At 34.5% G+C, this 23,083-nt stretch overlaps 2 protein-coding genes across 2 annotated transcripts in view; one reads left to right on the top strand and one right to left on the bottom strand.

Moving 5' to 3' along the window:
- Window positions 1-2,655, bottom strand: part of hibadha (3-hydroxyisobutyrate dehydrogenase a) — a 50,432-nt gene extending 47,777 nt beyond the window's left edge. The window contains exons 1-3 of the mRNA XM_056480268.1: window positions 2,537-2,655; window positions 279-439; window positions 38-147 (exon numbers count right to left, since the gene is read on the bottom strand). Coding sequence (XP_056336243.1) covers window positions 38-147; window positions 279-439; window positions 2,537-2,606 — 341 coding nt within the window. The 5' untranslated portion in view covers window positions 2,607-2,655. The remainder of the gene's footprint in view (window positions 1-37; window positions 148-278; window positions 440-2,536) is intronic.
- A 1,036-nt stretch (window positions 2,656-3,691) lies between these two features.
- The window catches only part of tax1bp1a (Tax1 (human T-cell leukemia virus type I) binding protein 1a), a 39,424-nt gene continuing 20,032 nt past the window's right edge, over window positions 3,692-23,083 (top strand). Inside the window, exons 1-12 of the mRNA XM_056480528.1 lie at window positions 3,692-3,793; window positions 5,907-6,133; window positions 9,058-9,160; window positions 9,991-10,181; window positions 11,538-11,645; window positions 14,739-14,878; window positions 15,294-15,384; window positions 15,482-15,637; window positions 17,878-18,117; window positions 18,974-19,156; window positions 19,722-19,794; window positions 22,445-22,662. Coding sequence (XP_056336503.1) covers window positions 5,942-6,133; window positions 9,058-9,160; window positions 9,991-10,181; window positions 11,538-11,645; window positions 14,739-14,878; window positions 15,294-15,384; window positions 15,482-15,637; window positions 17,878-18,117; window positions 18,974-19,156; window positions 19,722-19,794; window positions 22,445-22,662 — 1,695 coding nt within the window. The 5' untranslated portion in view covers window positions 3,692-3,793; window positions 5,907-5,941. The remainder of the gene's footprint in view (window positions 3,794-5,906; window positions 6,134-9,057; window positions 9,161-9,990; window positions 10,182-11,537; window positions 11,646-14,738; window positions 14,879-15,293; window positions 15,385-15,481; window positions 15,638-17,877; window positions 18,118-18,973; window positions 19,157-19,721; window positions 19,795-22,444; window positions 22,663-23,083) is intronic.

The following is a 23,083-nucleotide window of genomic DNA, read 5'->3' as shown; positions in this document are numbered from 1 at the left end:
TCAAATTAAAAGGAGAATTAATTTTGAGAGAACACACCTAAGGATGCCATTGGGTCCTGTATAAACCTCAATGACGTTCGGGCTGGATGGTAGCATGGTGATGATGCGGTCTGCTTTTTCAGCCACCTCAGCAGGGCAATCTAGGATCTGCAAGGAAAGGAAACAGCGGTTATTCCCATAAGGTCAAATACAGATCTGTACAGGACAGTCATAAAAGAAAACAGAACAACAGTAATTATGTTATGAGACTCTGTTTTTTGAAAACCAGACATTTATACCTGTGCTCCTGAATCATGAAGCTCTTTGCAAGACTCCTGGAAGGCATCCGTAGCAATGACAGGATATCCGTTCTTCAGTAAATTTCTAGCCATAGGTGTCCCCATGTTACCCAGTCCAATAAAACCCACTGGGGTCTTGGAGGCCATTGATCTACAGGATACTGAACAACAGACACATATCATGATTTAAAAAAAGTTATATCTATATGGAAAACAAAAAGCTCTAAGAATGCATCAAAGCTGTCAACATTAGTCATGTAAATATTTTGCGATACAGTTTTGTGGGCATTCCTAAATAATGTGAATCATGATAAATAAATTACTTTGTAAAATTTACACCTTTTTTCCAGATACAAAAGGCTATCGTCTTCAAATTGTCTATTGTTTGGCTCTTCACATCCTAATGTATCCCTGCTGAAAAAAACAGCTTAAACCAGCTTTGGCTGGTCGACCAGACTGGATTTAGAGGGGTTGGAAAATGACCAGCTAAAATCAGCTTGACCAGCCTGGTTTAAGCTGGAAATAGCTGGTTTTGGCTGGGCTCCCAGCCTGGCTAGGCTGGTCAAGCTGGTTTTAGCTGGTAATCTCCCAGCCTGACCAACAAAGACAAGACTGGAAATGGCTTAAAAACCAGCCTGGAAATGGCCAAAAGCCCTCTAAAACTAAACTGGTTGACCAGCTAAAACCAGCTTAAATTAAGTGGTCCAAATGCATTTACATAATTTCTATTACTCTGTGAAAGGTGTAGGACAACAAAAAAAAGTTTGTCTAATCAAAATGTTCGGTCTGAACATTGCGATAGGCTGTCCCTGCCTGTCAAAACATGTAATTACATACCTCAAAGTATCCTGATCACGCAGAAATGATTAGGTCATCGGCACATTCACGGATGCAGTTAAGACAGAAAATTGCAGGCAAACATCAAAAACTTACCTTCTTTTATTATGTTTGGTATTGTAATTACTAACTGCACTATAACGTTTTCTCTCTGGTGAATGTTACGTGATGTATTGTTGTCTAGTGTGCGTTTTGGTAATTTGCTGCACAGGACGTAGGCTTTCAGTGCTATCAGGCTAATGTTAATATTTTTCAAGACTCTCCTATTGCTAAAGAATGTATTTAATACATTCTTTAATAGAGTAAATAACTATTAAAGTTGAGTTGCAATTTTAAGTAAAAAGTAGTTATTTCTCACTGTTGATGTATTTTTTACCATTGACTAATGAGACCTTATTGTAAAGTGTTACCTACTGTACTTTCTCAACATTTTACCCGCATGACTTCTGTGTTTCCAATTATAGACTGAACTTTCATTTTTGGGAATTTCCATTCAAAGTAAAAATCAAATCATTTTAAATAATGGGGTTGTGATAAGATAATCATACTAATTAAAAGATATGTGTGGTTTTGTGATTGTGCTGTATATTTATATTTTTATTAAAAAAATAACATTGCACTCAGTATTTTAGTGTGACATTAAATATTTACATAATTCATGCAAAGTATCATTAGACAGAGACAATTGGTGCACAATTCTTTTGCAATTTCATTTATTTGAAACATGTTTTATCCTCAACGTCTATGTGTAATAATGCGACAAAGAAAAATAACAAAAAAGTTTTTTGTTATTATAATTGTTAATATAAGCCTTTTGCAGCATATGTCAGCATCCTGATGATACAACTGTGATTAAAACATCAGCAATGTTTAAAACCTGAGACAATGAGCTTAGAGGAACAATCATGTAAAAAACAATGTCATGACAGTATAAGTTAAAGTCAAATATATATAAATAATCCAATTCATGAAACTATTAGGTTGAGCACATATTAAAATCATTGCCATATGAAAACTTAAGTGACATAAAAGCTTAATTCCAATCTAAATTTGTTGAGAAGGCTGGCAAATATATTTAATTTTAGAACACAATTTAAAACATTGCAATGGTTAATAGTTTACAGTTTAACAAATATTTTTAACTATAATATGTAAGCTATGAGCTCCTAAACCCCAACTGGATTGCACAACTTACATTGCTTAAAAAGTAAACAGTGAATTGCATATTGTGCACAATGTCTTATTATATATTTCTAATGACATGCTCAATTATATTCCACGAATGTGCACACAACTGACAACAAGATGAAAAGAATAAAGAAAAAAGTAATTTCCCGAACCAAGTTACTCATTGCAATAACATTAGCGGCGCTTTTATCAACTTGGTCTGTCAACAGACGATTAATGAGGAAATTACCTACCCAATATGAGCTCCACATGTTTATTAGTTCTTTTATAAAAATTCCGATACCCTCTAAACAAAGCGGCCATGCTTATCCCCCTTGACCTCAGCGCCTAGAGACAGTAGTGAACGAGTCAGGAACACAGGGGGCGGGTCCTATGATTGACATACTCCTTCCACCAACCACTGATACGGATTTGATTATCAACCAATTAGATCGAGATCGTCGTCGAGATATCATGGAGTTTCTGCCCACGTTCATGCTGTGATTTCTTTGAATAGAATTAAGGTGATACTACTTAAAAGATTAAGAATGGCTAGACGTTTTAGACTTTTAAGCGAATTTATGGTCACTGTATGTCCTTGCGCTTAAAGGAGAACGACCTCATTTTGCTCCGAATCCAAAAGAGACATTATGGTAAAAAAATGGTAAAAAAAAAAAAAAATACAAAGACCCTTTCCTAGCACACGAATTACACAAATAAGGTTTCTGACGTTTTCTTTACTGTTGTAAAGTTCTTTAGAGATCTTTAAGTCGTCACGTATTTCAACTTTTTATATGAAACAACAACTCTAGAAACTGTTCTTTGTGAGGCCAGCCTTATAAAATGATGTTTACTTTGCTTGTTATATTTTCTACCCTCACTGTTGATACATTATACACGATTTAATATATAAGGAACGCATTACATTTATTTTAACTGTTTAATGTTTAACTATATTTCTAATTTTAATTTTTAAATATTATCATAGAACGTTTCTTAATACATCACGATCTAAAACAATGATAGTTTAACGCTTAGCATTTCTTTCATTAATTGCAGATGTGTTTTGATAAAGCAATATCTGACTCGTAAACGAATCATCCTTTTAAACTTTAGAAGTGAACTGAAATGATTCTCTCACGAACCGAATTGAATCTTAGCTGACAAGAAGGAAAACATTTGAGGTGAACCCATAGATATATACACTATGAGGTGAACCGAGGTCTTTTTAAATCGCATTCTGTTCGAGAGGACCGATTCGCTCAAAAGAGTTGGACTCATCACTGTTTTGTTGGGGTTCTCCACTAACCAATGGTAATACAAGAATCTCTGTGACAAGAGTAAATAAACCAATCACAGGGAGCGCCCGACCGGAAGTATCGTGACGTTTATAGGTCCCAAAACATGTTGACACCCGGTTCAGTATTATGACAAGGGACGCTTTCAGTCTGCGTTGACTGGCAATCTAAACAACAAGAGTTATCAGATCTTCAAGTAAACATGGATTACAGGTATAACAGATTTATTGAGCGATGATTTATATATTTATAGTGATAATCTTTGAAACAGAAGTTGCAATTGTGTGCGGGTTATCGCAATGTATTTAGGGCTGGGATTGCAGTGAAGAGATTAAAACTCATTACATTAGCTCATCCTCTCCGGCACCGGCAGTAATATTTATGTCGTATAATATAGAAAAAAGGCACGCCTTTTACTATACGTTACTTGTAACAATCATTAAAACCCGCAGTGGCTTGTAAGTTAGCAACATGATGCAAGTGAAATTGCATATACCTCTCGGTTTAAACAGACACGTTTTAGTAAAACCAAGAATGTCACGTTTTCAAGCTTCTTATTGTCAGTTCGGTACGAATATATACATTTTTGTAAAATAAATTAGCTGTTGACGATAAAGGCCTGGAAAGGGATTACAGCACCATCAGCAGTGACATGAATACAGGCCTACTCGGCATCGCCCCATCCAGTCTGAACTAGGGCAGGTCTTCTTTATGCAGCTCATTTATAAACCATTTCTATACATTGCAGTTTTAGCTAGGGTAGATATGTTCTAATAACATTTTCATAACGTTCATTTTACGTTTTCTGAATGCTCTCTGTAAACGTCTGCTTTTCAGCATGTTTTAAAAAAAGATGTTAAACAAGAACTTGTTCTTGTTTTGATTAATGCTGAGGTAACTTTCCATTTTATACATTTGCAACCAACATTGTTTTCTTAACATTCTAAAATTAGTTCAGCTGCAATGTTTTAGACAAAGTTCCATGGACAATGTGCAATAATCAATATTAAATATTATTACTCAACATTTAACTTCGAATACATGAAGGCAACATGAAGAATATTCATTCAAAACTTTGAGAGAATTTTAGACTTTCATGTGCTAATATCAATATCTTTAAACTTTCAAAGTAGCACTGTAAATTAAGAATTTGAACACGCATAATAAAAAATAAAATTAATGAAGAGTAACTTAAAATGTAGTTTTATGTAGACAATTTTTTTTAATACTTGATTCTTTTAGGTTGATTCATTTATTCATTTTCTTTTCGACTTAGTCCCTTTATTAATTAGGGGTCGCCACAGCAGAGTGAACCTGCAATTTATCCAGCATATGTTTTACACAGTGAATGCCCTTCCAGCTCCAACCCATCACTGGGAAACACCCATACACTAATTCACACACATATATAGCGGAGTATTTAGCGTACCCATTTCACCTATAGCACATGTCTTTGGACTTGTGGGGGAAACCGGAGCACCTGGAGGAAACCCATGTGAATACGGTGAGAACGTGCAAACTCCAGACAGAAATGCCAACTGACCCAGCCGAGGCTCAAACCAGCAACCTTCTTGCTGTGGGGCGACAGCGATACCCACTACTCCACCTTGCTGCCATTCTTATAGGTTATTCATTCATTCATTCATCCATTTATTTTATTTTCGGCTTAGTCTCTTTATTAATCTGGTATCGCCACAGTGGAATGAACCGTCAACTTATCCAGCATATGTTTTATGCAGCGGATGCCCTTCCAGCTGCAACCCATCACTAGGAAACAACCATAAATTCTCATTTACACACATACACTGAGGACAATTTAGCCTACCCAATTCACCTGTAACGCAAGTTTTTGGACTTGTGGGGGAAACCAGAGCATCCACACTAACACAGGGAGAACTTGTAAACTCCACAAAGAAACGACAACTGACCCAGCCGAGGCTCAAACCAGCATCGTTCTTGCTGTGGGGAGACAGTTCTGCTCACTACGCTACCGTGCCACCATTCTTATAGGTTAATCATAATAAATGATAAGGTATAAAACGGGCTAATGCTTAATAAGTCATCTTTCTTTTTGTGAAACCAATGTTTTCTAAATAGCTGTGCATGGATTATGGTCTCTACGAGTAAAACAGGAGAATATAATTAATATTTAATATGTATTGATTAATTCACTTGTAGGTAGCTGCAAAAATGCAGAATAATATATAAATAAAATGTCTATTGGGGTTTATTCTGCAGTAATGGTCATTCAAATAAACGTTGAACCTTGTGTGAATGTGTAAATTAAACAGAATTGCTTTGTAATCTTCATTCCTTCTGCTTCCAGGTAGAACAGTAACAGGCATTCCTAGATCACTTACAATGTCGTCGTCCTGTAATGTTGGAGCATCTGCAGGTGGAGGAGGAAGTGTTGTCATGGAGACATCCAACTTCGCCCATGTCATCTTCCAGAATGTTGGGAAAAGCTTCCTCCCGCAGGCAGCTCTTGAATGTCATTACACACTCACTTCTTTCATCACCCCACATCCAAAAGACTGGGTCGGAATCTTTAAGGTTGGTGCACATTATCTCACCCATGTCTACAAAAAAAACTGCTTGTCATATACAGAGATGCTATTCAATTTAAAAACACTTTCTTTTTCTCTAGCTCTTGCTTTCATGTTGAAATTTAATCTCGCACTTAATCAAGAGGAAATGAGAGCACAGAAACTTTACATCTTGTTAAGATACAATGACACTTTATGACTACATAAAAGGCACTTCAAATCAACCAGATCTTTCCATACAACATTTAGAGTGGTGGGTTAAGGGGGAAAATTGGATTGGGGAAAATGGTTAATCTGCTCAATATCACTCTTGTTTTGATGGTTAGTTTATGGGAGAAGAGGGTTGTGGTTTGAACTTGTCTGTGTATGTGTTCGCATGTGTGTTGTGTTGGATGTTGTGGGCTTTTCTTATGACAACTGAATCCTTCCTTATGGCTTCATTCATTCATTCATTCTTTCTTTCTTTTTTATTTTTTCTTTCTTTCTTTCTGCTATAGGATATAGTATTATATCAAATATTTCCTCTCATGAACTGTGTAATGCATAAAAAGATAATTGTAGCGAGACTTTAATGTTATACTAATCTAAACGGGTAGGTTAATTTTAACAATACAGTTGAAGACAGAATTATTAAACCCCCTGAATTATTAGCGCCCCTGTTTATTTTTCGCCCCAATTTCTGTGTAACGGAGAGATTTTTTTCAACACATTTCTCAACATAATAGTTTTAATAACTCATTTCTAATAACTGATTTATTTTATCTTTGCCATGATGACAGTAAAAAAAATTACTAGATATTTTTGAAGACACTTTTATACAGCTTAAAGTGACATTTAAAGACTTAAGCTTTATTAAGTTAACTAGGCAGGTTAGGGTAATTAGGCAAGTTATTGTATAACTATGGTTTGTTCTGTAGACTATCGAAAAAATATAGCTTAAAGGGGCTAATAATTTTGACCTTAAAATGTTTTTAAAACAATTTAAAACTGCTTATATATATATCTTTAAAAAAGAAAAAAAATTCAAAGTGGGTTTAATAATTCTGATTTAAACTGTATATGGAGTTATAATTAAATAATCAATGAGGTAATGGGGGATTTATTCCTCCGGCACTCACGGATATTTAATACACTCACCTTTATTTGTGTAGTCCTATTTATTGCTTTATGAACCACAGGCTCCCTCTAGTGGCTTTGAGAAAGTACTGTTTCAGTGAATTGCATAATTTAGAGATAAGAAATTAAAATTTTCTGTATGTTTCTTTCTATCTATCTATCTATCTATCTATCTATCTATCTATCTATCTATCTATCTATCTATCTATCTATCTATCTATCTATCTATCTATCTATCTATCTATCTATCTATCTATCTATCTATCTATCTATCTATCTATCTATCTGTCTATCTATCTGTCTGTCTGTCTGTCTGTCTGTCTGTCTGTCTGTCTGTCTGTCTGTCTGTCTGTCTGTCTGTCTGTCTGTCTGTCTGTCTGTCTGTCTGGATCAATAGATAGATGGATTAATATAAAAGAATAATATAAAATAAAACGTGCAAACTGTTAAAATTATTTTATGCAGTGATACTAAAATGGCACAGTTACAGATTTTTTTATTCATCTGAAATTGAAAATTAAATGCTTTGATTCAAAATGCCACTGGTTTATAGAAGATTATCTGTTTATAATTTTATTGTTCAATAAATGTTTATCGCCAGCTTGGACACAGTCTGTGTTGTGGTTAAAAAAAATTTTCTCTTTACTTTTTTTTAGGCTAAACAAACATAGTATTCTTTATCAAGTAGGATGTTGAGGCACGTCGAAAACAGGCTTCCTTTAAGCAATTCTAAAATGCAGTGTAATCACGCATACACACGCATACTGTAGGTTTAAGCACAGAAATACACACTTGGGTACCATATAATTAACTTGTCGTGTGCATGCCGAACATGTCCTTATGCACCTGATTTATAGTCAAGTCAGCCCTATTATTATTTAATTTATCATTTAACGGTCCTGTATGTACAAGTATGGTTGTTTGAAACACACTAGAATACCATCTCTCTCCTCTTGCTCTCCTCTTTTCTCCTCTTTTCTGTAATTAATAGGTGATTTCTTCACATACAACTCTGCGTCAGATAAAAGCAGAGTACTTTCCGTAAAAAAAGGAATTACAGATGTTATGTATAGTAATCAAAGTAAATGTTAGGTAGTGTAAAAAAAATCACAAAGACAAATTGCTGACTGACTGACTGACTGTGTGTGTGTGTGTATGTGTATGTGTGTGTGTGTGGTTTTTAACTGTATGACTTAACTGTATGTGACAAGTTTATGACACTACGTTACATTCTGTACATGTTTCTGTCATATTTCATTTAAAACTGCATAAAAAGACATATAATCACTCATTTGTGCACTGCACGCACAAAAAGGAGTGGTTATGGAAGTGAAAATTTTACACTAGCTTCAAAGGCAGAATGAATGAAATTCACGTGCACACATGCTTTTTAGAGTAACCACACAATTTCTGTCGCCTTTGAAGCAAGTGTAAAATTTTCACCTTTTTCCCGGTCCTTTTTTCCATTACGCCTGCTTTTTCCAGCCCTACATACCCACACACTGTGGCCTCTTCGAAGCTGGCTATGACTTACAGATGTATCAGATCATTTTTTTTTTCTTTGGCTTATTGTGATTCTTATTTATTACCTGTGAAATTGAAATGACATAAAGTACTAGAACTGTCTGTTTAAATTATTGATAGTAAGTAATGTTTTTGTTTTTTTGACTAGGTGGTACTTGCATATTTTTATTGTTTTACTTGAGTTGTTAATGTCATTCTGAACTAGTTTTTTTTTCCTTTTTATTGTAACCTTTTTCATAGGCCTTCATTGGTCATTTTACATTTACTCTGCGTGTGTTGTGTTTGTGTTAGGTGGGCTGGAGCAGTGCAAGAGACTACTACACGTTCCTCTGGTCTCCCATGCCGGAAAACTACACGGAGGGATCCACTGTTCACCGAACTATCATCTTTCAGGGTACATACATAAACACATACACTCACACACATAAAATCAACACATACTACTCTAAGCATCATGCAACAGCAATTAAGGGTGGGAAATTATTTTATACCTGTGTGTACATATACATACATACATACATACATACATACATACATACATATATATATATATATATATATATATATATATATATATATATATATATATATATATATATATATATATATATATATATATATATATATATATATATATATATATATATATATATATAGACATATAAATATATATATATATATAGACATATACACATATACATATATATATATATATGTGTGTGTATATATATGTATATGTGTATATATGTCTGCACACATATATATATATATATGTGTATATATATATATATATATATATATATATATATATATATATATATATATATATATATATATATATATATATATATATATATATATATATATTCTGACCTCAACTGCATATAAAACATTAAGTAGAAAATAGAAAAAAAAACTATTGCAAACCACTAAAAACTGCAATGATGATAAGATTACATTGTTAATTTAATTTTTTACTCAGCCGATATAGAAATGTAAATACTTTTATTCAAACAGCAACTTCTTCATCAAAGATAATCTTAATTATTTTGTAAATAATTATATTTACATTTTTTAATGTCCAACAAATTACCTCCATGTTTACTTGGCACTTTATGTTGTTAAGAATGTATCATTAGTGTATTTTATTTTTGTTAATATTTTTTTTATATAAAGTACTAAATCAAACCCAGGTAAGAAAATGGTCTGCATGTTGTTTCCTAGGTTATTATGTTCCCCGCAGTGATGGTGAGTTTTATCAGTTCTGTTATGTCACACATACGGGTGAAATCAGAGGTGCAAGCACACCGTTCCAGTTTCGCCCGGCCACACCCACAGGGGAGGAGCTACTGACGGTGGAAGATGATGGAAACTCGGACATACTGGTTGTGACGACAAAGACCGGACTTCTTGAGGTATGCATTATATAGAAAATTTATAGTGATGTCACCTCAACTGGCTTGTTTTATTGCCAAAGTGTAAAGAAAAGTTTATTCTTTCCAATGTTCCATTGTGGTAATACCAGTGAATATAATGTAACAAAAAGAGAAAAGACTGTTACAGTTGTGGTCAGTTACAAAGTACATATACTTAATTATTTATTAAAATCTGAATACAAAAATTAAAAAATAATTAAATAAATAAAGGAATGCATACAAAATAAATAAGTGGCCATTTAGTTCAGTTCTGCAAAGCAGAAAACAAGTTTGTTAGCTAAAATTATGACTTTTCCCTGTGTTTGTTAAATTAAAATGTGTAAAATGTCTGTTAAGTTCAGTAATGACTGTTTAAAAAATGATGTAATTCAAATCTTTTGCCAATTAAGCCAATTTTGCCAATTTTTTTTGTCAATTTTACCCCAATATTATTGTGTGTATATTTAAGCCGTGTTAAAAAAATACAGTTTTTTTAAAGAAGGTTTTTATTATAAATGGAAACCAAAACTACACAGCCTTGTGTGAAAAAATGTTTGCCCCACCGTTAAAACATAACTTAACTCTGATTTATCACAACCATGAATTCTGCTGTGTGCCAACATATCCTGAAGGAGAATGTCCGGCCATTGGTTAATGACCTCAAGCTGAAGTGAACTTGAGTTCTGCAGTAGGACAATGATCCAAAGTTTCCTTCTGAATGGCTGAAGAAAAATTAAATGACGGCTTTGGAGTGGTCTAGTCAAAGTCCTGACATGAATCCAATTGAGATGCTGTGGCATGTCCTTAAAAAGGCGGTTCATGCTCAAAAACCCTCCACTGTGGCTGAATTATGACCATTCTGCAAAGATGAGTGGGCCAAAATTCCTTTACAGTGCTGTAACAAACTCAATGCAAGTTATCGAAAATGCGTAATTGCAATTGTTGCTGCTAAGGGTGGCCCTACCAGTTATTAGGTTTATGGGCAAACACTTTTTCACACAGGGCGATGTAGTTTTGTATTTTGTTTTCCATTAATAATAAAAGCCTCCATTTAAAAACTGCATAATGTGTTTACTTGTGCTATCTTTGACTAATACTTAAATTTGTTTGATGATCTGAAACATTAAAATGTGATGCATGTAAATAAAATAAGAATTCAGTAAGGGGGCAAATACTTTTTCACATCACTATATATAAACACACACACGCATTTTTTGAGAACATTCCAGATCTTTCACCCTCTGTTATGATCAGATGCTATCTATGATCAGGTAGCAGCAGAACATCTGACTAGGTTATGTAAAAACACTTATGTCTGTTATTTATTTTGTCTTATTTAACTGTATACGTGAGCAGCAACGTGTAGAAGAAGTTCAGCAAGAGTGCAAAGAGCTGCAGAAAGCACTCCGGCTTCTCACACAGGAGAGAGATCAGCTTCAGGAGAAACAGAGACAACAGAACCAGGTACTAAACACACCTTCACAAATAAAAGAGACCAACCAATGAAGCAGCAAAGATGGCTTACACACACACAGTGTTTGAGAAGCTTGTAACACACCAGAGATCACAAGTTCAAGTTATCTACACATCAAAGCCCTTTCCTGTGCGTGTATGTGAACATTTGTGCTTTAAGACTTTCTGTCTCCAAGTGTAAAACGCATCTCTGTTTGAACGACTGTGAACTTACTCCCACAGAGCACTTTATCTTATCAGATAGTGTGTGTGTGTGTGTGTGTGTGTGTGTGTGTGTGTGTATGTGTGTGTGTGTGTGCGCGCATTACTAACCTTCCTCATAAAGTCATGTGATTTATCCGTACTTAATTCTGACTGTGCTGAGGACAATTTACTGGGAGTTTGAGAAAAACAGATTGAGAGAAAAGTTTATGTGGGTCTGTTATGGTGGCGGTGCCATACTGACCACAGAGCGTAGAGGTGACGTCAAAAATGAGCACACAGCCAGGAGTTAATGTCCACCAAAACCACTCAACAGAGAGGTGGAGACCTGCCCAGTCACTGACACAACAGCAGCCAGTCACGGGATTTTTCTCTCTCTCTTTCTTTCCCTTTTTTTCTTTGAGTTTATTTTTGACCACATTTCTGGGTGCTATTATCGAATTTTAAAATGCAACACATAAAAATGTCAGTGCTACTGCTACCTGATAAATGTTACTGAAGTGTCCTGAGAAATCACAACTGACTTTGTGACTTAAGCACTTTGAAAAGCAAGCATAGTTTGAAATAGAGAGTTATTTCTATATGAAACTCCTTTTAAATGATTTACTCTGCATGTTAAAGTTTGGTGGCATTTTGATAGGTTGATATCCACAGTGTGATTTTGGAGAGTGTGATTAAAAAAAAAAAAAAAATTTATTATATATATAATTGATTGTAGTTTATGTGTGTGGGTGTTTCCCAGTGATGGGTTGCAGCTGGAAGGGCATCTGCTGCGTAAAACATGTGCTGCATAAGTTGGCAGTTTATTCCGCTGTGGCCACCCCAGATTAATAAAGGGACTAAGCCGAAAAGAAATTGAATGAATATATATATATATATATATATATATATATATATATATATATTTTTTTTATTATTTATTTATTTATATATATTTGACCATTGACTTTCCCTCAAGATGTGAGATGTAAGTGTAGAATATAACCCAAAAAAACTCTTTCGATTCCGTTTGGCTCTGATGTGGTGTTATTGTTTTTCTCTGCACTGCATGCACATTAAAAGCTCCAAAAAATGTCAGGATTTGAGTCGATTTGGTTGTTGGTCTTTCAGCGCCCTCTAGTGTTTCCTTCTACCTTTTGAAATGCGTAAGTGTGAATTATGAGTGTCACAAAGGACAAAGAACACCACAAATAAAACATTAACACTTTTAAATAACTCTCTCTCTCTCTCTCTCTCTCTCACACACACACACACACACACACACACTAGTCACTCAAACTCTTTTCGTACACCATAAGTGTGCTTGTGTCTGTTAAACTGTCAGAACTTACATATGAAAATAGACTTCCTCTTTATCGTGAGAACATAAGCATATATTTTGTGGCTGCTAATTTTACGACCACACATTTTATTTGCCTGTGCTGCAATTCCGAAACATCATTGGCCGTAAAACACCACGAGTCACCAGATTAGCTGGAGGACAAGGCGTATATGCATGCTTTAAGAACCAGATGTTACTGTGATTTACCGATGACGAATTTTAAATATGAACCACCGCTTCAAAAGTGAAATTGAAGAGCCCCCCCACCCCCTTTACAGCTGACATCATACTGTTGGGAAATTTGCTTCAGTATTACTTTTTTTTTTTATCGGATAGACTGAATCAGGCTTTTCTGAATGAGTCGCATTTCTCATAATTTTCAGCTCAGTCAGTTAAAGGGATAGTTTAAAAAACTGTTTTAATTTGTTTTTTTGTTTTTTTGTTTTTTACTTTACTTTACTTTTTTAATTTGTTTTTCCTACTGTAGATGCCACTGGTTACAGGTTTCCAACATTCCTGTTTAATCCACCCCCCCTCCCCCCAATTTTTGTTTAACGGAGTGAAGATTTTTTCAAAACATTTCTAAACATAGTTTTAATAACTTATTTCTAATAACTGATTTATTTTATCTTTGCCCTGATGACAGTAAACAATATTTTACTAGATGTTTTTAAGACACTTCTGTACAGCTTAAAGTGACATTTAAAGGCTTAACTAGGTTAATTAGGTTAAGGTTATGGTAATTAGGCAAGTTATTGTATAACAATAATTTATTCTATAGACTATCAAAAAACAAATTTGCTTATAGAGGCAAATAATTTTGACCTTAAAATGGCTTTTAAAAAAATTAAAACTGCATTTTTTTCTAGCCAAAATAAAACAAATAAGACTTTCTCCGGGAGAAAAAATATTATCAGACGTACTGTGAAAATTCCCTTGCTCTGTTAAACATAATTTGGGAAATATTTAAAAAAAGAAAAAAATTCAAAGGGGGTTAATAATGGAATTTTGAAAGCTTTATTCCAGACATTGAAAGTCAGGGAATTTTATAAATAATTTGTCCAGGTAATAGAATATCAAGGATTTTAAATTTAACTTCACATTTATCGAAATGTTTTTTTTTGTATACCCTGTTATTTAACAATTTGTTTTATATATGTTGCATATTGTTCTGGTTAGGCTATTTTTTTACCATTTTTTTTCCTTTTCTGCTCATCAACCAATAATCAGATTCAGATAACACAATAGATAACATCAGAAGAGCTAACAAACTAACATCTGATCTCTGAATTTTAATTTTAAACAACGAAAGTATTTAATATTCAGACCAATTGTCATTTTTTGAAATAGAAAAAAACTCTGACAATATTTTTATTAGTAGTTTAAAAGAAATGAATTTATTAAAAGAATTTATCAGAACTTTAGAAAAAAAATTACTGAAATCCATACGTAGTAAACATCTGTTGCATTTTTGGGACATTTGGGAATCAGTATTGGCTATTACAGCTTTTTGCTCATAAATAAAATAAAATTGTCGATTGGCTGTAAGGTTTGATTGATAGCATCTGATGCCCAATGGCAGGAGCTGCAAAAAAAACCTGATTGAAGAGAAGGAGGAGGCTCAAAGCAGAGTGAGGCAGCTTGAGCAGGACCTGCTAAAGATCACACAAAAAGCTGTACTTAAAGAGACCGAACTCGACTGGTAAGGCCTATACACATATTACCTGATATGAAAGTATTTACTATTTAATTTAGAGTAGTGTTGTTATATCTGAGACAAATTGTTTCATTTATTTTTTTATTTAATTTAATTTTATTTTATTTAAAAAAAAAAACTTTTAAAAATTAAATGAATTTAAACATTTTAATACACCTTCATCTTTGTCCTTCATCTCCTGTTATCATTTCGCTCCTGTTATCATTTTTATTATTTCACTTTATTATTATTTTATTTTATCATTTTATTTATTTTTCATAATCTTATTCCATAATGTTTAATTTATTTCAGTAATGTTTTCTTTTTTTGCCAGGTTTTAAATTAGATTTTATAACCTAGAACTTTGGACAAGGAAAAGATTGCATATATAATTATTATTTGTTGCTTTTTTGTCGTCTAGTTTAAGAGACAAGCTGCAGAAGGTGATTTCTGAGAGGGACAGCTTACAAACTCAGCTGAAGAATGAAAGAGACGAGAGGGAGCTTTACAAAGTGAGTGTGTGTAGTATGTACAGGTTATAAAGCATAAGTTTGTGCATTTGCAGATGTGATACACACACTGATCCATGTTTTTTGTGCATGCTCGCAGTCTCATGTGCGCAGTGCTGAGCTGGAGAACACTAAACTCAGTGCAGAGCTGCAGATGCTGAAGGCGGTGGAGCTGAACAGAGAGGTTACCATTGCACAGTACCAGGAGGAACTGCACAGACTGCGCACTGAGAGAGACACACACCCTGCTGAAATTGTAAGAAGATATATAAATGTAATAGATATTTGTCAAGTTCATAACTTTTGATGATTTGTGATTTTAATATTTAAAGAAATCTATTGTGTTGCATATATTTAGTCAAAAACTAATATTGCAAAATGTTATCACACCTTAATATCATAGTTTTCTGTTTGAATCCATATTAAAATTAATTTTACTCATGATGAAAAAGCAGATTTTTTTTCAGTAGTATTCAGTGTGATTCTTCAGTAATCATTCCTAGAAACCTATATTAGCTGAAGTCATTTTATTAATTTTGTAATATGTTTTAATTTAAACTATGACAGACATCCAGTGTGTGTTTGTAAGTACTGAGATTTATTTTGCAAGCAATTAATACTATTAAGCATGGATGCATTGATTGTAATTAGGGGTGCTCTCAAAAATCAGACAGAGATCGGTATTGGCCGATAATCACATTTCATGACTCTTCATGATCTCATAAACCAATCACAATCATTTATTTACGAGTTTACAAGCAGAGGACATTTAAGAACTGAAATCATTTTTACAGTTGAAGTCAGAATTATTAAACCACCTGAATTATTAGCCCCCCTGTTTAGCTTTTTCCCCAGTTTCTGTTTAACAGAGAGATTTTTTTCAACACATTTCTAAACAATAGTTTTAATAGCTCATTTCTAATAACTGATTTATTTTACCTTTGCCATGATGACAGTACATAATATTTGACTAGATATTTTTCAAGACAGCTTAAAGGGACATTTAAAGGCTTAACTAGGTTAATTAGGTTAACTAGGCAGATTAGGGTAATTAGGCAAGTTAGTTTACCACGATGATTTGTTCTGTAGACCAGTGTTTTCCAACCCTGTTCCTGAAGGCACACCAACAGTACACATTTTCAACCTCTCCCTAATTAAACACACCTGAATCAACTTATCATAACATCAGAAGAGACTCCAACACCTGAAGTTAATGGGTCAGAAAAGGGAGACATCCAAAATATGTACTGTTGGTGTGCCTCCAGGAACAGGGTTGGGAAACACTGCTGTAGACTATCGAAAAAAATATAGCTTAAATGGGCTAATAATTTTGACCTTAAAATGGTTTTTAAAAAATTTAAAACTGCTTTTATTCTAGCTGAATGAAAACAAATAAGACTTTCTCCTGAAGGAGAAATATTATCAGACATACTGTGAAAATTTCCTTGCTCTGTTAAACATCATTTGGGAAATATTTAAAAAAGGAAAAAAAATCAAAGAGGGGCTAATAATTCTAATTTCAATTGTTCATATCAGAACTGAAAGTTCTGTGTTTTCAACAATATTGCAAGTTCATTAAAACCTGGCTGAAAATATTAGAAAATATTATACCTAAAATATTATACCTATAACTTATTGTAATATACTTATTGTAATAAACAGTAGTTTATGCACCTATTTTCTTTTAGTAAAGAAGTAGTATTTCACTTATAGATGTGCATTTTAACTTCTTATGCATCAAATATGCTCTCCAAACTTCATTGAGACATGTTGCATTTTTCTTCCATCATTTGAAATGTTTCCAGGTTGCTTTATTAAGGATTCTTATCTATTTTTATCTGTTTAATCTGTAATTTTCTGGAAAGTTGCTTCTGACCATTACATGTCCACACTGAATGGTTATATGAGACGTGTTTAAGGATTTTATAATTCCTTATGCAACATCTTTAATTTATTCTTTGAAGTAAGTAAGGCAAGATATCCACTTAAGTATCATACTTGAAAATGTGCTTTATGCATTATAAAGCTTAAAGCATCAGAATCTGTAGTTGGTATCAGCCGATCACCATGAATTGATGCTCTGTATCGGCTGCAAAAATCCTGATCGGTGCATTCATGATAATAATGACATTTAATTTCTGTTTGGCTTATCACTGAATGCTTAAAAATAAATCTATCATGAGTTCCACAAAAAATGTCTTAAAAAAAGCTAAATTATAATACATAGATAATCAAAAAATTATGATATTATTATATTATACATAATAATCATGAGATCCATTATTAAAATTTGAGTATGAAGGATATAAAGGATTATTTTGATTATGATTTGCTGAAATTTATTTGCTTTGCACCATAGAAATAAACTACATTCAAAAATAAAAAAAAGAAAGCTGTTGTTTGAAGTTGTTCCTTAACTGTAGTTTCAATCAAATAAATGGAACAAAATAGACATGAGATATTTTCTTTACCTGATACATTTTGATGTGCATTAAGGGTCTCAAAGAGCAGTTGCGTCAAGCTGAGGAGCAGCTCCAGGCCACGCGGCAGCAGGCAGCCATGTTGGGCTCTGAGTTACGTGATGCCTCTGGCGGACGAGATCGCACCATTACTGAGCTGTACCGTGTCCGTCAAGAGGCTGAAGACCTCCGAGCCCATTTAGCTGAAGCCCAGGAAGAATGCAGGCATGCTCAGAATCAGTTGGACAGGATGAAGAACCAGCCTTCACAAGAAATGGTAACCACGACTTACGACTGCACAATATTGTTATGCCCCCATTCATAAGATATCAAATAAATCTCTGGTGTCCCAAGAACCAAGAAGCTTGTTCATTTTTACCCCTACTTGAGTTTGAGCAAAAGCAGGTGTGTTCCTTTAAATGCAAATGAGCTTCTGCTTTCCAGTAGAGGGTGGAGCATTTACAGACTGTTCTGACCATTTTACAGTCTATGGTTCTGACAGAAACAACAAAAAAGCCATTCTCATGCAGCCAAATTGTCCGAAATGAACAGCAGCAGATTAAAGCTTCACATTTTCAAACCTGATTCAGACAACGATGGAGAAGATGAGGGCCCTGACAACTGCTAGATGTCGTTTTTTAACAGTTAATGGATACATTTATGTAGTTGTTGAGAAGTAAAGTTGGTTCAGTTAATGGACTAACATGTTACAGCTTTATTTGGAAATAAACATTACACTTGTAGTAAAATTGCACAGAAACTTCACAGTAAACATAAGTCAGAACTAGAGTGGATAATAAATGTTTCGTTCTGGGATACACTTGCAGAAGAAGAGGCGGTCATTTATAATAGGATTTAATCAGAACAGCATATTTTTTTAAGTGGTTGCAAACAAAAACATAGTCAAAAGTAAAAGTTGCTAACCAAAACAAATTCATCGTATTAATGTTTACTGGGTTGTTAAATGCACTGTGTACCGATAATAGCACTTAAAAAAAGGAAAAAGGAAACATGAATTTTATGAAACTTCACTTTTAATATACAGCAACATGAAGAATTGTTTAGACAATACACGAACCCTGAGATGACTCCCTTTCTTCCTTGTGTTCTGGCTGTGTTTATTTTAATTTCAGGGCAGGGCTGGAGGTGGAGTGGGTGTGGCCTCAGAGCTGGAGGCGGAGCTGCAAAAGGAAGTCGAAGAACTAAAGCTGCGGCTCAATATGGCTGCAGAGCACTACAAAGAGAAGTATAGAGAGTGTCAACGTTTGCGAAGACAAGTCATCAAATTGACCCAGCAACAGGAGACACAGCAGGGAGTGAGTAACTGCAATTATGGGTTGATGTAGGTCTAATTGCCATGAAAACAATATCGCAAATTCATATTTTGGTTTTGGTTAATAAGGCTGCGTCCAAAATCGCCTACTACTCAGTAGGCACTGCATTTGAATTTAAAACTACTACTTAATTATTAGAAAAGTACTATACATGAATGTCAGTATTATGAATGGAACTCGGAATTACTACATCCGCTATTTTGTCATCATCACGTGACCTACCCACATCAGTTGCATCGCTTCACTTCACCCATTCATAAATTCTCTCACGATGCATCATGGGATAGCGGAGTGTCCATCGGATACGCACTTCTTAATCTTGCCGAAAGTAGTAGTTTATCTGGGTACTTTTTATATACTGTTTTTCAAATTCAGACATACAACTCTGCTCGCGTAATTTTTTTTTTTTTTTTAGCGTACTATATAGTATGCAAGTGTGTGATTTCGGACGCAGCATAAGTCTATTATAAATACATCCTCTGTGTTGTTTATGTAGAGCTTGACTTCAAGATCTATGAGAAAAATAAAAATATTCCATGTTTTTTAGGACTCTAATAGAAATGATGCATCTACAGAAACCACACTGGAGTTACACACCCCAGATGCAGAGACTCCCTCAGGTATTTAAAAATTGTAGATTTATACACAAGAAATGTATGTTTTTTTCAGAAAAGAAATTAATACTTTTATTTAAAATAGGACACATTACATTGACACGTTAGATTACATTTTACAAATGTTGATTATTTTACATCATATTAGATTACATTTACATTACATTTTGTTGCATGATTGGCCTGACCGGTGGGTAATCTGCCCAAGAATTGCAGTAGAACTTTCAATGTGAAAGTCAATTAAAGGCCTTTATTTGTCATGTAGTGAAATTGGACCCCCCACCACCATACACTACATCACATTTCAGGGGAAGACAGGTCAACGGGAGGTAGCATTTAGAAAAAGGAAGTAAGATACATTTGGGGAGAGAGAGGTGAAAAAAAACTCCCTCTCACATTGCCCTTGAATTAGGGCAGTGTGAGATCAGGGAGAAAAAAATGCCCCAGCAACCAAACACATAGACATAACATCGCAACAGGTTATGGGAACAGGGGATGTGGATATAGTTCGATCAGGGCGGCAGCCATCCGGTCCTGCAGCTGAAAAGTGCTGGTCGCAGACCCGCCTACCCCCTCCTATGCGGAGCTTGGTAGTGATTGTCTATTTATGGCCGTGTTTACAGTATGTGTGTGTGTAAGCCTGTAGAGTCCAACAGGTGTCCTTACAGGCATCAGGAATTTCAGAGCATCTCCTTATCTTGCTATTTGGGAGAAGTTGTTTGTCTCCAGCCGAGGTCGTCTGGCAGGAAAAACACAGCGAAGCCGAAAGAGAAGAAAAGTTTTTCAAATTTGGGTTAAAATCTGCCAATTTCACAGATATTTAATGTCCGTCACTGGTCTTCAGGTCTGGCCAAATCTTGTTGCAAAGCCGCTAGTTTCACCCCGATGTTTTCCAATTTGCGGTCTAAGACTACAGCCTGGTTTGTAGCGACCCTGCTCACCACTGTTTCAATCAAGCTGGCCAGCTCGGTGGGGTTTGAGCTGCACTGACCATCAGTTGTCAATACCTAAGGGCCCTGCATAAGCCCATCAGCAGAAACCCTGTTATCAAAGTTCCGAATAAATAGATATCTTCAGTATCCTCCAGGGACAGAGCAGCCAGGCACACAACGCGCCACTTCTCCCACCCATTCAACACGTATCCAGCTCCAGCCCAAACTTCTCGTCGAGAAGATGGTGTCAATTGTGTTCAGAGACCAATTGATCAAATCCATAATTCCTTATTCGTTTGGAGAGCAGGGCACGGAGAGCCTCAGATAAGAATAAGATGAGACAAGATAGGAAAGATAGGGGATGGAGAGGAAAAAAGTGCAACTGCCTTCGCCGAGAGCCAAAGAAGAATCCAAAGTAGCTAAAAGTAGCTCCATGTTTGCAGTTTTCCACAAAAATTGTTTGGCAGAGCAAACAGTAAACTTAACTGTCACTCAGTTTAGCATTCTATCTGAAACAGCCCAAATACATAATCCAGAGTAGGTGGTAATTGCTGATGTTGTGTTACACAAGTTGTTTAATTTCTACAAGATTTTTTTCTTTCATGGTATTTATTTTAAAAAGTTTGCTGTGTGGGTAAAAAAAACTCTGCTAGACAGAACGTTCTCACTGGTCATGGAATTTCTGGAATATCATGAAATTTTATTAGAGTATTCCAGACATTTAAAGTCAGGGAATTTTATATTTTTTGTCTAAGTGATGGAATATCAGTGCTTTTTACTTTCCTTTGATCAAAATGTAATTTTTCTGCATTGTGTTTTTTTTTTATCTCATTGTGGCTGTCAGCCTGTTTTTCAGTACCAAGTGGCAGTCACCTGGCTGTTTAAAAACTGGCTGTGGCAGGTTTTTTTGTTTTTGTCTGTTCATTATAGGTAATGAAAATTCAGATTTTTAGTCAGAGAATTTGACATTAGGCTTGGAGTGAAAAAACCCTGTAAACATATCAGTCAAAGTTGCTTTCAGAGAGATCAAGAGAGTAAGAAGATAGTCATGTTAAAGTTGCCAACAAATGATTTGCCAAAACGATATTTTTTTTAAAATATGAAAATAACTATCTATAAAATAATAGTACAAAACTATAAATACAATAGTTTTAACAACATATATTTTATAAGCAAATGCTTAAAGTCTTTGGACTATAAAAAAGTTATAAACACTGAATTGCAGTTTGGGGAAATTTGACATTTTTACATGTTTGATTAAAATTAATTTTATTATTTTTTATTATTAAAACATGCAATTAAAATAAATTTGTGTTTGTACAAGCTGACAATTATAGTTTACAAAAAAAATCCTAAATTGGTAAAGACATTTATAAAGATTTCTATTTCTAACAAAATGCTGTTATTTTTAACTTCCTGTTTTTCAAAGAATGACAGTTTTCTACATTGACAGTTATAAGAAATATTTTTTGAACACCTGATCAGCACATTTCAAAAACTTATCAGCAAAATCATGCGACACCAAAGATTGGAGTAATGACTACTTAAAATTCAGCTCTAGAAATATAATAAATTTTAGATTTTTAGCATCAGTCTAAATTTTCATAGTGATCAAATATCTTATGACAGTGTTAATGATATGCTTTGTTTTTGATATATTTTTGATATTGCTTTATTTTGAATATATTTTAATGTATTATACATTTGATTCTCTTATTGGAAAGAATCGTATCCTGCTGAAATTAAAACTGTGGCAAGACATGTGGAGAAATCAAGGGATGAAGAAGGGAATGAAAAAGAGGAGGAAGATGGAGAGGAGGAGGAGGAGTGTAGCTTGTCAGTAGAAGCTGAGCTTGCCTGCATGGAGGAGAAATGGAGAGAGCAGTGCACCATCAACGAAAACCTGAAGCTTCTGTTAGCCAACGAGGAAAAGCGGTTTAAAGTATGTTAATACACAAACACACACACACACACACACACACACACACACACACACACACACACACACACACACACACACACACACACACACACACACACACACACACACACTCTCACACACACTCACACACACACAATGATATACATGATCCAGGTTACTTAAATTCAGTGTGAACAAAAATGTCTTATCAGCTTCAGAACTGTAATGGATTTCCAAACAAAACAGAATATTAATTTGCGGGAAGGGTTTTATATAGCACTGTTTCTCACTGCTAACAGTCAGAGAGGAGTGGTTAAAGAGATGGTTTTCGGGAAAAAAATGTCTATAATAATTTACTCTCCATTCTCTAGCTCCAAACCTTTTAACTTTCTTCTGTAGAACGCAAAAAGATGATATTTTAAAGACTGTTGGCAAAGAAGCC

The sequence above is a fragment of the Danio aesculapii genome, chromosome 19 (assembly GCF_903798145.1).
Source record: "Danio aesculapii chromosome 19, fDanAes4.1, whole genome shotgun sequence".
Lineage (NCBI taxonomy): Eukaryota > Metazoa > Chordata > Actinopteri > Cypriniformes > Danionidae > Danio > Danio aesculapii.
Note: the sequence above shows the minus strand (reverse complement) of the source record. Positions and strands in the feature narration are given on the sequence as shown.